This window comes from Etheostoma spectabile, chromosome 5, assembly GCF_008692095.1.
Source record: "Etheostoma spectabile isolate EspeVRDwgs_2016 chromosome 5, UIUC_Espe_1.0, whole genome shotgun sequence".
NCBI lineage: Eukaryota > Metazoa > Chordata > Actinopteri > Perciformes > Percidae > Etheostoma > Etheostoma spectabile.
Genome location: NC_045737.1, coordinates 16,725,997 through 16,736,556, shown reverse-complemented (window position 1 = coordinate 16,736,556; position 10,560 = coordinate 16,725,997). Strand labels below are relative to the sequence as shown.

The following is a 10,560-nucleotide window of genomic DNA, read 5'->3' as shown; positions in this document are numbered from 1 at the left end:
TTACTTTCATGTCCCGCCGGTACAGGCATTACATCAACTTCTGTGTTACTCATGTATCACTCTGCACTGCACACTACACATTATACATGTCTTAGGCATATCACAACAAATCTCTTCCAGATGATTTGCCGTCACGTACGAGAATAGCTGCTGGGAAACATAATGGGTGATAGCAGTAATAAAAAGCTTTGTAAGCAGTGAACAGGAGATACAGCTAACAGAGACAGACAGCCAGGCCCTGCTGAGTTCAGATCAATTACATCAGTGTTGCATCTAAAGAAAGCTGATTTAATCAGCTCATACAACAACAGGGCTCCTTTACTGGGTGGGTCATACCAATCACAGCCTTGGGAACGTAAAAGGGGCTACTATCTCTTTTGACATACAGAATAAAACCTCATTGTAATCAGAATAACTGCCAGAGGGGAAAGGTGTGTTCCCTACTCTGCCTTCTCTCTTTACACCAGGCCAAAACACCAACGATACCTACACTGACCTCTTTCTGATGGGAAGTAAAGAATCAAACTGTCTCAGGTTAGACTCCCAGTTTCATTAGAAGTGTAATACAAGCAGGCCTCCTCAGAAAAGCAAGGTTGTGCTGGCACAAGAAAGATAGGGCATGTAAACACTGTGTCTGCACACATGTGAAACCATTTCACAAATGAGGATAGGAGAATTGTACAGATACCTGTGAAAAGATTGTGCTTTGAATAATTTATGCATTTTAATTGCTCATATTAGAGTTTAAAATAATATTGATGAACCTGTTTTGGGAAAATACTCCTAATACCTTGAACCTTTGATTCCTCCTACTAAATAAAGAGCATGGTAAACATTCAACAATCTAATTAACCCTCATTTGCATAGTTAAAACTACTGATATGACTACCACTTATGGGGGTAATTCCATTAGTAATGTGATTTAAATTGTAAGACAATACATGTTTTTTTATGAGGCCTCTGTGTAAGCAGAGATATGTATGGGTGGTTAGAACATGTCATTAGGGCTGCAACTAAGTTATTTTCAATGTCCAATCACTTACTCCCGAGACATATCACACAAGAAAACAGTCAAATTTGATTTAAAATGTTTGTAAAACAGCCTAGATACATTGGAAAGATGTAATGTTGTGATGTAAGTTTTAATGGTCTCATTGTCACTATGTAAAAAGTCTGTTGGACCCCAGGTATAATAGCTACTGCAACGCTGTAGCTAATAAACTACCCCCCCCCACAGGTGGTGACATGGGTTAGTTCAGCCTCCAAATGATTTGTTTTTGAAATGTCAGGCAAAATAAATATTGTGTAATGTGTTTTTTCTCCAATCATCTTTTGCCAAAAGATTTAGCCCACAACCTCATTCATTACTTTAGTCTGAAAAAAAAAAATTGGATGAGTGTTTAAGTGGTCAGCGTGACATCTTTAAATTGTTGGTTCTGTGCAAACATAAGTCCAAAGATCTTTAGTTTACAATATGAAGCAGTATTTCAGAAGCTGGAGCCAGCAAGTGTTTGGCTATTTTGCTTAAAGCATCTAAATCCCCAATGATTTGTTTAAAGAAAAAAAAGTTAATGACTGCAACATAATGTCCTTTTGACATTTACTTACATTATCACTTGGTTAAAGAAACATCCTTTCATGTGCATAATCCCGGGTACCATACTTTTTTAAATATGAGTGTTGAACTAAACTGTTCTATTCTCCCTGTATAAAAAGATGCAATGACTAAAAGAGACAAGATGCAATGCAAAGTTTTTTAATGCAGTAGACTACATGGAGAGCGTCAACAAATTAGAAGAAAGCATTTTTACATATGGATATACAAGGACTCCGAAGCAGAATACACAAATAAATAAGAACTTATTATTTAAGTGATCGGTCCCCATCCCTCCTATTAAATTTACAGAAATACTGGATCCCACCCACATCCTCTTTCAACAGTGAGTGGCAGATTTGTAATTGATCTTAAAATCCTCTGAAGTAATTATATAATTCCAAAATAAGCTATCATGAACTCCCATCTCCCACAAGTCAAGGTAGCATTGCCAATGGTACAGACCTGCTGTATTAAAGAGTATGTGCTTAACTTTAGCCAATATATGAGCAAACTCAGTGGACTTCTATTGTTACTATTATCTGTAGTTATGCAACACTACACATTAGCTCATTAGAATTATAACTTATTGGGCTGGATGGTTGATTCAGACACTGATGAGCTGGGGAAAGAGTTCATTAGCGAACATGTCGTCCCAGGTGCTCTCTGAGCACAGGGAAGAGGAAATATCGCTGAAAGGAGAAGGGGACCCTTCGTATCCGGAGTCGCTGTAGGTGTCCGCAAGGCAAGCTTCATTATCCAGGCCGCTGAGGGCAGTTGAGGAGGCTCCAGAGAAAAAGTCATCCACCTGACTGTGGCTGTCACAGCTGGGGATGACCACTTCCTCTGGCTCGTCTTTGATGCACACGGTCTCCTCCTCGACTACCACCACGTCGGGAATGGGGACGCCAGCCTCGCCGATGGTCTCCTCTGCGTCGCTCTCCGAGTCGTTGCACTGCCCGCTGCTCACCTCCTCCACGGGCTTCGTGTAGATGTGGTCAAAGTGGATCAGTTCATTAAGGGCCTCCAGCTTAACTGATGGGGCCCCCAGAGTTGCAGGTGTGGTGGCAGGTACTGGGTCCCCCCCTCCGACCAACAGCACCTGCGGCTCCTGGCACTCCTGTTCACAAGACTTGAGGAACAGCTCTGGGTCAAGGATGTCCAGAATGCCCAGGAGCAAATCAGACTAGTGAGTGGGGGGGGAGAAAAAACAGATTAGCCTAGTAACCCATGACCTGACTCTGGAGCTTTAAGAGGTTCAAAGTCCTTCCCTCATCTTTTCATAAATAAGGCGACATCTTTATTAGAGACTTACCTCATTGTCTGCAGTGTCAGAACCATCTGTATCCATTGAGAAGTCTTCAGATTTAGGGAGTGCTGGGCCTGCACCTGCTGCGGAGGCACACATAGCCTGAGTGCTGCGGACTCAGAAGACCCGATCCCTAAACCTGTATCGTTCCCAGTGGACAACAAAACCTGAACCTGAGATGTAGAGAAATGGACAGAGGGTCAATTAGTGTTAATCCACGCAAAAGACAATTCCTACAAGCCAAAACACCGTGCTTTGCCAACGAGTCTGAATAACAATCCTACCTTCTCTTTTGAGTCAAGGGTGTCCAACCCCAGTCTCTGTCTTAGTTCCTCATTTTCTGTCATTAGGCCACTTGATTTCTCCCGAAGTAGACGGTTTTCAATGTGAAGTTTCTGATTCTGCAGGACAGAAACGAACAGATGTTTATACCTGAAACTTGCAACAGTTTATGGAGAGTGATGCATGAAGCAAACACACTAGAAATGAAACTGCACCAAATAAGGGTGTGGGGGGAGGGGTGATGTAGAGGAAGGTGTTTTAGATGTACTTCAGATGACATATTGGTAGATAGAATGGGTGTTAAATTGGGTCCAGTAGGCCCCAGCTACACCCCTATTTTAATATGATTTACCTCCAGCTCCAACTCTAGTACTTGCTGTTCCAGCTCCCCCATTTTTGCCTTCTTCCTGTCTCTGGCTGTCTGAGCTGCGACTCTGTTCTTGAGTTTCCTGAGGGGGGGGGGGGGGGGGGGGGGGGGGGGAGGAGACGGAGGAAAAATATTTTCAACACATTCTTTCCGTGATGTTGACAAAGCCCTCTGTCATGCATTGAGTTCACAGTACTGCGCAATCACCGGCCATGTTTCTGCCACGCAGGCATATCAGGATATCAGTATCCTGCTCTGCAACAGCTCTGAGCCCAGGCGGGTCCGGACAGTCAAATCTCCGAGATAGCACTTTGACAGGCTAACGTTCGGTCAAAGTCCAACGTTTATGGAAATACGACGTCTCACGTTAAGTAAATTACCGGCTTCATGGGACAATGTTAAACAACGTAACGTCATATGACAAACGTCCATTATTAGGAGATGCAGCATTGAGCAAATTTCGTTACGGTGCGATTTAAATGCCAAATCAGTTTGACGTTACTACAGAGATTAATATTTATGGGCGTGTCCCTGTAGTAGTCCCTTTAACAATGGCCGGGTTTACGCTTAATAGATAATGTTTCAACCCAGATATTATTGTACATTAGCAAATGATATCTTTCTGTAACTAACCTGCGAAGTTGCTTTTCCTCCGGACTCAAGTGTGTGAGCCTCTGTCTTTTTCGAATGGGCGGCCCAGCAGAAGAGTTGGAGTCGGAATCCGACGACGCCGTGCTAGCCGATGACGGTAACACGACAGAGATGGCCCTGTTGAAGCCGGCCTGTGAGCCGCTAGAGGAGCCGGTCTGTTTGCCGGAAATCAGGAGCACTTTATGGGGCCCTCCGGTCCCTGTTGCTACCACCACCATGTTGATAGATCCTAATGGGGGTTTTTGAAAAAATAATGGGGTATCCTTTTGAATTTAGTAGAAACCTTAAGGTTTCTCTGGTACCTGATCCCCGGCAATTCTCAACTGTTGAAGAAGATGGGCTGCGCCTGCGATGCTTTTCTACTGTCGTGGGGACAGCTGATAGGCTCCAAGTGACTCTGACGCAATTTATTAACGCCCTGTGATTGGTCGCAGTGCTGATGTAATTTGCATTTGAAGTTTCACTACGCTGGCAAAGTAAAAATACCCAAAGTTCCTGGTAAGTGTAGCCTAATTTCCCATCGAGACTTGGTGTCAATTTCTGTTTCAAGTCAACAGTATGTAATTCAGCCAATTTAACATATTTTATTGTAGCCTGTAGGACTTTCACTGTATTGATCATGGAGCTGTGATATTCTTTTGGAGTTCCATGTGTTTGCAACCTCTCTATCCAGTAAAAACAAACACCACCCAGTACTTTGGTATCAAAAGTAGATGGTCAAATTAAGCTTTTAGATTTTATATCAATTTATGTTAAGAACATAAATTCCTCTGTAGATTAACAAGTCAGACTTTGTTTTAGTATAGGAGATATTCTTTTTTATTTTTCTGTTTAAACCTCAGTTTCATGGTCCCACTATGCTGTTAGTTTGCATGCTTCCTGCTCTTGGTCTTGAACATGAAGTTTTCTAATTCTTTTCAATGAAGGAGTTTGGTTAAACACACAAAACAAGCTTTACCACTCTGATGGCTTTCCCTGAAGTGTTTATTCATAGTTCCTGTAAGGAACTATGAATAAACTATGAGGACTGTTGAATTATGAATTGTTGGTCTTTTTCTTGTCAGTCAAATGATTCCTTTGTCAATCTTTATTTCCTCATTTGAAGGTTTTCACATCTTTGAGAACACAATTTGAAAAGCATCATTATGCTATTATCAGTATGCAATGGTTTGTATAATTCAAAGATCAATTAACCTTAATGCAACAGAATCCTGTTACAGCGCCATAGATTATTGTTCAGTGTTTGAGTCATGATTCCTTTATGCACAAATTATTAATTAATTATCAACATTTTACATTTTGATTACATTGTAATGTTGTAATATGATCTCTAAAAATAGTAAAATTACAGTTTGCTACCTTTGTGTTTTACCTTGTGTGTTTTATTTCAGCAGTTTATTTTTTGTTACATTTCAGTTCATATTCTTATAACACCAACTTCATGTGGATTAGGCCTAAAAGGTTTGCAGTTAAACTGGTTTGCTTGACCCACAAAGAGCAACAGGAACACTGAACAAAAATAATGGCTCAACTTTGAACACAACAAAAGGAAATTAATTACAGTTCACTACACAAATAAAAAATTGAACAAGCATGTTCACAAGTACGCTCTTTACCTAAAACTCCTATTTGTCCTCAAACAGGAATTTGCATTTCTATCAGGCCACCGTTATTTTTTACAGTTTTTAGCTGTTAGCTCCTGTCATCTTTCACCTCAGAGGGAGTAACTACTACAGGAGCAAGAGCAAACACTGGCCTGTTTGAGGAACTTTACCGTCACTACAGAATCAACATCTGAGAAAGTCAGAGCAGGCGTTTATGCTGGTGTGTGTTTGTGTGTGTGGTTGTCAGTGTCATAGTGTAGTGTAGTATTAAAGAAAGAGATGGGATTGGAATCCAGGATGTCCTTTATTTACAGAAATATACCTTATACAGTGGGTAAATTAAAGTTTACACTAACATTAACTTCCCACAAGCCCTAAAGCAAATAGGGAAATGGGTGTTCTTTTAAATATCCTAGTGAACATTTCCTATTTTCAAGTTTCTCTATGTCACTCAAGAGGGAATAATATTATACACCACCCATTTGCCATAAGATGAAACAGTTAGTTATTTTTGACTTGCGAAGTTGGTTGGGGATCCCCCATCATGCATGAGACAAGTGTCACGTTTGCCATCAGTGAAGGGACCTCATAAATGTGTGTTGCTCTCAATTTATGTTTAACCAAGAATAGGCTAGAGGTGTAACAACTCAAAAGTATTCAAATCATTCTGCAAAACTGCCAGAGGGATTTTCATTTTGTGTGTCATACTCATGGGGTCATACTTCGGTCTCACTACATCAGAGGCATAGCCAGTGCAGTGGGTATCTGTCATCAATTGCTTTTGTTTTGAAAATTGTACACATTTAATACGCAAATGACGTGTTCAGTCCATATTCCATAGTAAAATGTCTCAGTGAACAGTGGTGGAAGAAGTATTCAAATCATTCACTTAAAGGTCCAATTTGTAATGTATTTACTGTAAAAAATCCAAAAATTACCCCAATGCGTTATCAGATATTAAGGAAACATGCTAAGTTGAAATACTATCTTTTCTGACAAAAATGCTAATATTATTTTTTCAGCTTTTGAAATTTCCATTATGTGACAGAATTTCTTTTTTCGTGTTTTGGCCTGTGTGTTGTTTTCAACTGCCCAGTTTGACAGCCAGGCCGGTTTGCCAGATATACCTGTAAAAACATAAACCCAGCACACTACAACTGTAACGTTAGTACAGCCATGACAGCAGCACACAAACAAACAGTATCCACAGAGACAGATTCTACACGACCTAAAAATAACGGCATGTTTTTAAGGATGCTTAATTAGCTAATTTGCTCCTGAACAGGTAGCTAAGCATTAACTTCAGGCTAATTTATCACGGCTACAAAGAACGGACATTTTATTTTTATTTTAACATTTGTGTACTCACATTGAATAATATAGCTAGAGTATCTGAGTTGAATCACTCGCAAAAACAATTGAGACAAAGCCAGTAAAGTGATCCTGACTGGTCCTGGCTAACGCCTCCATGCTAACCCTGCTAACGGCTAATGTTACCGTTAGCAACATTAGCCGTACCTTGCTGTTTACAACGCATAGCCTGTTCAGCGGCTGTAGCCGACAATGGTTAGTTATTGAGGTTGGTTAGAATGAGAGGACTGTTAGTTTGCAGTGTGGTTAGCAATTGTTGCCGTAATTCTAACCAATAAAGTGTGTTCAGTTGGGTGGACAGGACAGCAAGGTAGTTTTATATTTAGCGCTTCCTACCGTAATTCTAAGCCGAAAAGTTTGTCTGTCAGTTGGGTACAGAGCTCCGTGTTAGCATAGGCTTTAATGAGTGTCAATATAACTGGCATTTAACATTAGCAACTCCGCTGTGCCGTGGAGTCATGTCTATGTGAGACAATCGTCTAGCCACATTGTGCGGATGCTGCGGTCTCAGCCTGGCAACCTCTGTGAACTTCGAGTCGTTGGAGGAGGGGGCGGGGGAGACAACTCTCTCCAGTATTTGGAATTTGTACTGCAGTAACAATTTAATCCTGTTTAAATCCAAGAAATAGTCTGACACTTAACCGCCTGTAAAGTAGCAAATTGTTGTTTTTATATTTGGCTATTTGTTGGATCAAAGAACCAAAGCAAGCAAGCTGTTTCTCCCAGTTTACAGTCTTTCTGCTAAGCTAAACTGGCTATAGCTTTATATTTAATGAACAGATGTTAAAGTGGTCGGTCTTTTCATCCAACTCTCTGTCAGAAAGAAAATAAGCGTAAATCACAAAATGTCAAACTATTGCTTTGCATATTTTCTCTTTCTTTATACGCTAGAAATGGAATCCATTGACACAATTCTCTGAGAAATTACAAGGAAGCAGAAATAGTTTAGTTAGTTTAGAGTAGAATTGGCAGGAGTGTTTACTTATTGTATTTTAAGAGTAATGATATTTTGTAATATGAGACCAGTTGACAAACATTATTTAGCCTTGGTTACACATCCTGGATTCAGATAATCTTCCTTGGAGGCTCTGAGAGGGACTGTGTGCACAGTCTGCCCTGTCTGGTAGACTCAGGCTCAACCAGTACTTACACACACACACACACACACACACACACACACACACACACACACACACACACACACACACACACACACACAGACAAGTGGGGATCCTCCCTTAGCTCAAAGTTGAAGCCTGTGATTATGGTGGGTGGATCCTCAAAACCACAATTCAAAATGGACCAATCCCTAAAAGCATCAAAAAACATCTCAGGGCGTATAAAACCCATTTATTTCTTCAAGCTGACATTGCTGTGATGCAAGATATAACCAAGCCTTCCAAATTAAAACTGCACCCAGTGGTATTCAAACTGCTGTTCCAACTGAGGGCTTTGTGTTATGGTGGATATTCTACAATCACATTGCAACGTAGAAAAGCTTTTTTTTGCACACCTCGTTTGACAGACAGGATGGGACCAAAAGTAGCAGATCAGGAGCTTAGAAAGAGTCCTGCACACTGACCATTATGCAAGCTGTAATTTATTTAGAAAATACAGCGTTTCGGTCTTAGACCTTCATCAGGTAATGAAGGTCTTAGACAGAAAATTCAACAATCACATAAAAGGAGCTTATAAAACTTAATGGTCATTTAAAGAAACACCAAAGCACTTTTCCTCTTTGGTCCCCCCCCCACAGGTTGGAAGCAGAACATTCTCATTGGAACTACAGCTCCGCCACCCGATCTGCAAACTTGGGCAGTGCGGTTAGAGCCAATAGACAGCCGCAAAGCAAATGCACTACTTCCTTTCACCCTTTTACGAGTTGATAAACCACTGAAACAATTTTGGTAACATTATTTTAAAGCTACAAAATAATTTTTGGTGTTGCTTTAAATGTTTAATGGAACTGGTTAGTTTTTTTCCTTTAAATTAGTTAATCATAGAAATAATAGAAAGATACTTTGGGACTGATTAGTAATGCTAAAAGAAGTTAGTTCTATGTATGAACATTTTTATAATTTCTGTGGATTTAGTCCTGACAATCTATATTGTTTGGCTTTTTAAAAAAAAATCTAATTCTAGACAGAACATCTTGACTATTGGCAGCTTTAGTTGGCGCCAGTAACATCAACTGTGTATCCTACACCTCACTCCACAGCATTCTTTCTTAGTTGTAACCTTGATCAAAATAACATTATTAGATTGCATCATGTCTCGACTCCAGCACTCGTGTTGTAATTAAGAACATAATGCTCTTTCTTGCTTTATTGGAGGCTGCTGGTTGTTTTTTTTTATTTTTTATTTTTTTTTATTTTTGGCTTTTTTCTAGTGAAGGCCTGGTGTCTACAGCAAATGCATGGTATGCAGGGTAAACAGTAACGCCTGTGTGTGCTCACCGGGCGGGTACTGGTGTAAATGGTGTTGTTATGGGGCAAAGCCGGGCTGGACAATAGGGGTGAGAGGGGGGGGGTCACACCCTGGGACAGCATCCAGCTGCAGGGGGCGGCTGGTCGTTCTGTTTACATATACCTCCGCCCAATCGCACATCTTGCTCTCTACCCACGATCCACTGAGGTGTTTGGAGCCTTCCAACACCTTCCACCTCCTCTATATCTTGATCTGTCACTTTTTTTTCACAGTTTTTTTCCTATCTTAATTTATCTGGAAATATACATTTGTCTGTCCAATTGTTTACATAGCAAGTCGTCATAAATACTGCATCATTTCCAATTGATCATTTCCACTTTGCATCTCAGTGCTGTGAAGGAGTGAATGCCTCTGCAGCCCTGCGAAAGCAGCACTGTTGAAATTCTGTTGGGTCATTCCATCTTAACACTGAAGCATGATGCTGCAGTAACTCAGTTATCTTTTTGATACCGCCACACCAGTTACCCTACAATCACTTGTCTCATTTCCTGAGTGTGTGAACGCACGTGCATGTGGGCCAGTCTAATTTACAGATTAGGTATCCACCACTTTGCATATCAAGTTCTTTTGTAAACGGGCAGTAAAACAGTAGTAGCATGTAAATGCCCCTGCTCTTGGATCAGAGAAATCCTCTTTGATGCATCACACATTTTCAATGAATCCATCCATCATACAGTTTGTACAACAAATGACATTTCTGGGAAATAAAACAATCAAGCCAAATACATCTTTCAGTATGAATTGACCTAAATGCAACCAGTGGAAGAGTGCATGTTGTCCGTCCTCTCCGTAATTGTCTTAGGATCTCTGCAAGCACTTTGTTCGCCCAGATAAGCCGGGCTTTGTTGGTACAGAGAGCTGACATAGCACTCTTTTTGTTCGATGGGCCACATTT

At 40.7% G+C, this 10,560-nt stretch overlaps 1 protein-coding gene and 1 long non-coding RNA gene across 2 annotated transcripts in view; both read right to left on the bottom strand.

Annotated features, from left to right (window-relative positions):
- Positions 1-1,740: 1,740 nt before the first annotated feature.
- xbp1 (X-box binding protein 1) lies at positions 1,741-4,551 on the bottom strand. The gene is given in 6 exon segments (XM_032517126.1): positions 1,741-2,780; positions 2,910-3,017; positions 3,020-3,076; positions 3,188-3,304; positions 3,538-3,634; positions 4,186-4,551. Coding segments are annotated over 6 exon segments (1,194 nt in total). The 5' UTR covers positions 4,422-4,551; the 3' UTR covers positions 1,741-2,201.
- Positions 1,741-10,560, bottom strand: part of LOC116690293 (uncharacterized) — a 13,138-nt gene continuing 4,318 nt past the window's right edge. Inside the window, exons 2-3 of the long non-coding RNA XR_004332223.1 lie at positions 7,163-7,171; positions 1,741-2,117 (exon numbers count right to left, since the gene is read on the bottom strand). This is a non-coding gene — a long non-coding RNA (uncharacterized LOC116690293). The remainder of the gene's footprint in view (positions 2,118-7,162; positions 7,172-10,560) is intronic.